The 3860-nt window shown below is 38.1% G+C and overlaps 1 protein-coding gene across 1 annotated transcript; it reads left to right on the top strand.

The window, feature by feature from the left end:
• Positions 1-290: 290 nt before the first annotated feature.
• On the top strand, positions 291-3435 carry LOC134856631 (uncharacterized; the record flags this gene model as incomplete). The annotated part of the gene is made up of 3 exons (XM_063872901.1): positions 291-383; positions 1350-2754; positions 3263-3435. Coding segments are annotated over exons 2-3 (917 nt in total), but the record flags the coding sequence as incomplete, so codon positions are not given.
• Positions 3436-3860: the final 425 nt, after the last annotated feature.

Here is a 3860-nt window from a genome sequence, read left to right as displayed (position 1 = left end):
GATGAAAAAAGCTAATCGGTTTGTTTTAAAAGAGATATCAAATGCCTTATTAGTAATCTATAACTCAGAAATTACCATGGAAAATGAAGGAACTGAAATTTGATCCTCTTTACTTGTCGGAAGATGAAATCAAGTTCAAAATTGATATTGATTTGCTAGGCAGGTGAGCTAGGCTTTTTCTCCATAAAAATATAAAAAAATTATTGTGAAATATATTTTTTGGCTGTGTAGTTATATTCTTTAGTATATGTAGCATTATATAGTTTTTCATTTCGTTTATTTTCACATGTATTTTACGCTAACAAGTCTGCCATCAAATTTACTTCATCTAGTTTTACAATTTCAAACTATAGCGGCAGAAAGTGTCTCTTTTTGCATTAAAGGTTAGATTCACTGAGAAGAAAAGAGAGCATCATAACTTGCCATTACTGCTAGTTATTTCTGGAACACCAAAAAATAAGCAAACAAACAACCAAATTCAAATCTAATCAATCTATTTTTGTTGGTCTTTTTGAGAATTTTTTTACAATTCAGGGAATTGAGAAATTAGATAGCAACTCTTAAACACAGCGCCCTCATTATTGCAACCTATTAGACTATAACTAAAAAACAAACACCCACTTGTGCGCCAACGCATCTGTTTCAAACAGCAGTCGCTTATGAAGGTTGATTAATTTTCCAACAAAAATTAATGTTTCAAAATCGTTGTTGACTTGAATATTGACTACTTTTGGTCAAGTTGGCCGGTTTTTTTTGTAATCTGATATTCAATTGTAGAAATCAGTACAATAATTTCGCGTGAGAATTGTATTTCGCAATAAAATATCTAAATTTGAGTGCATTTAGGTCATAAAAGAAAACGCTGATAATTACGAGCAAAAATTGTCCGGTTTCAGTTACCGCTATCGTTTTTTGATGAGTAAAGTTGAAGTAGAATTACAATTTTTTGCGATTCTATTGCGGATCGGAACTGTCCTGCAGATCGGACAATTTTCCTCTTCCTGTTCAAATCGAAGTCTATTTAACTGCCCTAGGGTGCAACAAGTCTATCAAAATAGTAGCAGAATAGATACATATGAGTAGACCTCTCAAGTTCAATGTCAATCACTTGAAGTAGCAAGTACACTTGAGCCGTGATGGAAAATTTCAGCTGAAAATCAGGAGTTGTGTCGACTGACCAGCCAATGGAGATTTTTTGATTAATTTCAAACACTTTCATACACTACTGGCTACAACTACTTACCTTCATAACACTCTGAATTACTTTTTAAATACAGAAACTAACGCTGTTCAATAAAAAACATTAGAAAAATATTCTTTCATTTGAATTTCATTGTTTTTTTTTGCAGGTTGTATTCCGTATCGGCTACCCGTATAACATTTATTTCCTTCTTAATTTGAAAGAAAAGCTGCAATTCTTTTAATTTCCTCAATTTTTGGAACACGAGGTCAAAATCTATTCAATCTTCGTCCGGGATTCTCGCAGTATATTTACCTGATCTGATCTGAACAAGTTCGAGCTTCGGTTCATTTTCCCATTCTCTTATTTATTAACCCGCGAGCTTTTCTTTACTTTGATATGACTCTTAAACAGTAATTCTCGTCTCAAGATCTGAAGAGGAACTTGACAGCTGGAAGATTTGACGTTTCTGACTTCAGCGTATGAGCTTGTGTGCGTACATTATTCATAGTTTACGTAGCTGGAAGTCCTCTCCAGAAGGAAAAATAGTCCAGTCTTCCAGAGGATTTGTTGACTCCTTTTATTTGACTTTATTTGGCCAGCCTTTCAAAAATATATCAAAAATGTTCATAATATTTTCCTGTGCTGCAAGTCGATTGAGAAGCATTTTCGTTGTTTTATTGGCTCGAATTCAGATATGTTTATCTTCAATTCCAACTACTGGCAGCACTTCCATGCTGGATAAAAACCTTGCTGAAAATTGGATATCGAAATCGGATATTGAATTACCTAAAAAGATATACATATAATTTGGAAGCTGCTATAAAATAATGTCTCACAAATCAAGCGCAGATTTCAGTCCAAACTTTATCCGGACTAGCTTGTCAAATTTGGACAGCACAGACAGAAAGAGTTCTTCCGACCGAGTACCAACGAAAGACTCTAGAAGCTCTTTTTTCGAGTCGTCCGAAAGGGTCCAAGGAGACCCCAAAACAAACAACAATGCTGCCCCAAATCTATTCACAAAGCAGTTTCGGAGCCAAAACAGCTTCAGAAAACTAGCTGCGTCATCCACTTTAGGCGATCTGAACCTTTCGCCTAATTTTTCCTCTAGTTCGAATCGGGCGCCTCTTAGACTTCAGGCGAGTGTGGACTGCTATCCAGCGTCAAGAAGCCAAACGAGACCCCGAGCACCGACAATTAGCAGTTTAGGCCGAAGTTCATCCGTCCGAGCGAGTGCCGAGAACGACTTCAACGCCGCCAACGCCTACACTGATTTTTACCCCCATAAACGAAAAACGAGTTTCAAAACTCAACCCAACAGTTTCAAAACTCAATCGCAGACATCTTTGAGTTCTTACAGCCAAAAAGGAGCCTTACGCTACTCGAACTCGGGGGACAGAAACAGTATCGATTTGACGAATCCCACTAAGCAGGTTTCGATTTTGAAGCCGACCTTAAAACATGCAAATACGATCGCAAGTCTGACTTACGAAACAGCCGAGCTGCTGGGCACTCCGAACACGAACAGATTCTGGGAACCACAGGCGGAGAATAGCGAACTACCTAAAAAGGCAATTCTCTGTTGTTCATACCCGCATATTTGTAGTATTGATAGTTGAAAGCACACCAATTTAGGAAAATGCAAGAAGTTCCGTAATTGATGAAAATTGTTCATGACAATTATATTATTCCATTACAGGAGCTTCTTGCTTTACAGGCTAAAATCTCTTGCAGGGGTTAGGCCGGATTTTTGCGACTCGAGTTTTTACAAAAAAGTGTTCGACCTCACATTACGACTGAATTAGTTTTTATTAGCTTGTTTTGCATAAAAAAACCAGTTTTTTTTATATAAACGCTGCTTCCTTTTTCCGGGCTAAAGTTTATTAGAAAACGTCCAAAAATGAGAAATTGGGTTTTTGGAAGGTTTTTCAGAAGCGTATATATTTGACGAACTTAACAGCTGGGATTTAAAATTAGGCAACAAATGCTTCTCTTATTCATAGCCAGAAATGAAAATTATAACTAATAACTGTAATTCTCGCGAGCGGAGTTGTAACTGAAAATTGCCTATGATGACAGCCGATGTTCGCCAGTCACATTCGGAAGCTGAAGTCGTCAGTTCGTCACTTTATCCAGCCGACTGAGAACAGACTGGCACTGAAGTTGTTCGGCAGCAAGAAGGCAGTGCTGAAGGAGAGGAAGAGGTGTGAGGAGGAGGCCCCCTGGATCATTCACCCCTACAGCACCTTCAGGTACAACCCCCCCCCCCACTTTTGTTGTTGTAGTCCACTACTTTGCTCGTATAATTTATCAGGATCATGACTAGTTACAATTTACCATCAAGGTCATGATCAGATTTGCTGCAAAAAAGCAACCACTCAAGTGATAGATTACAGCAGTATCGATAAGAGCAACAAAGACTGCGACGTTTTCTTGGCATTTGCAGCTCCTATCTGTTGATTGAGAGTGCAATACAGTGCTACCTTGAACTCCCCTGTTGAGGTTAGGACGGAACTTGGTTTTGATCTAATCGGTCGAACACGCGCACAATACTGGGCTCAAAATTCGCATACCAAAACAGCCCTTCAAACGAGCACAGTCTAAACGTTGTCCAAATTAACAAGATCAATCCTTATAAAAACACACTTTTGCGACTTTATGTTCAGAATTTTGCGAG

The sequence above is a fragment of the Symsagittifera roscoffensis genome, unplaced genomic scaffold (genome assembly GCF_963678635.1).
Source record: "Symsagittifera roscoffensis unplaced genomic scaffold, txSymRosc1.1 SCAFFOLD_310, whole genome shotgun sequence".
Lineage (NCBI taxonomy): Eukaryota > Metazoa > Xenacoelomorpha > Acoela > Convolutidae > Symsagittifera > Symsagittifera roscoffensis.
The sequence above is the reverse complement of the archived record's forward strand: the minus strand, read 5'-3'. Positions and strand labels throughout refer to the sequence as shown.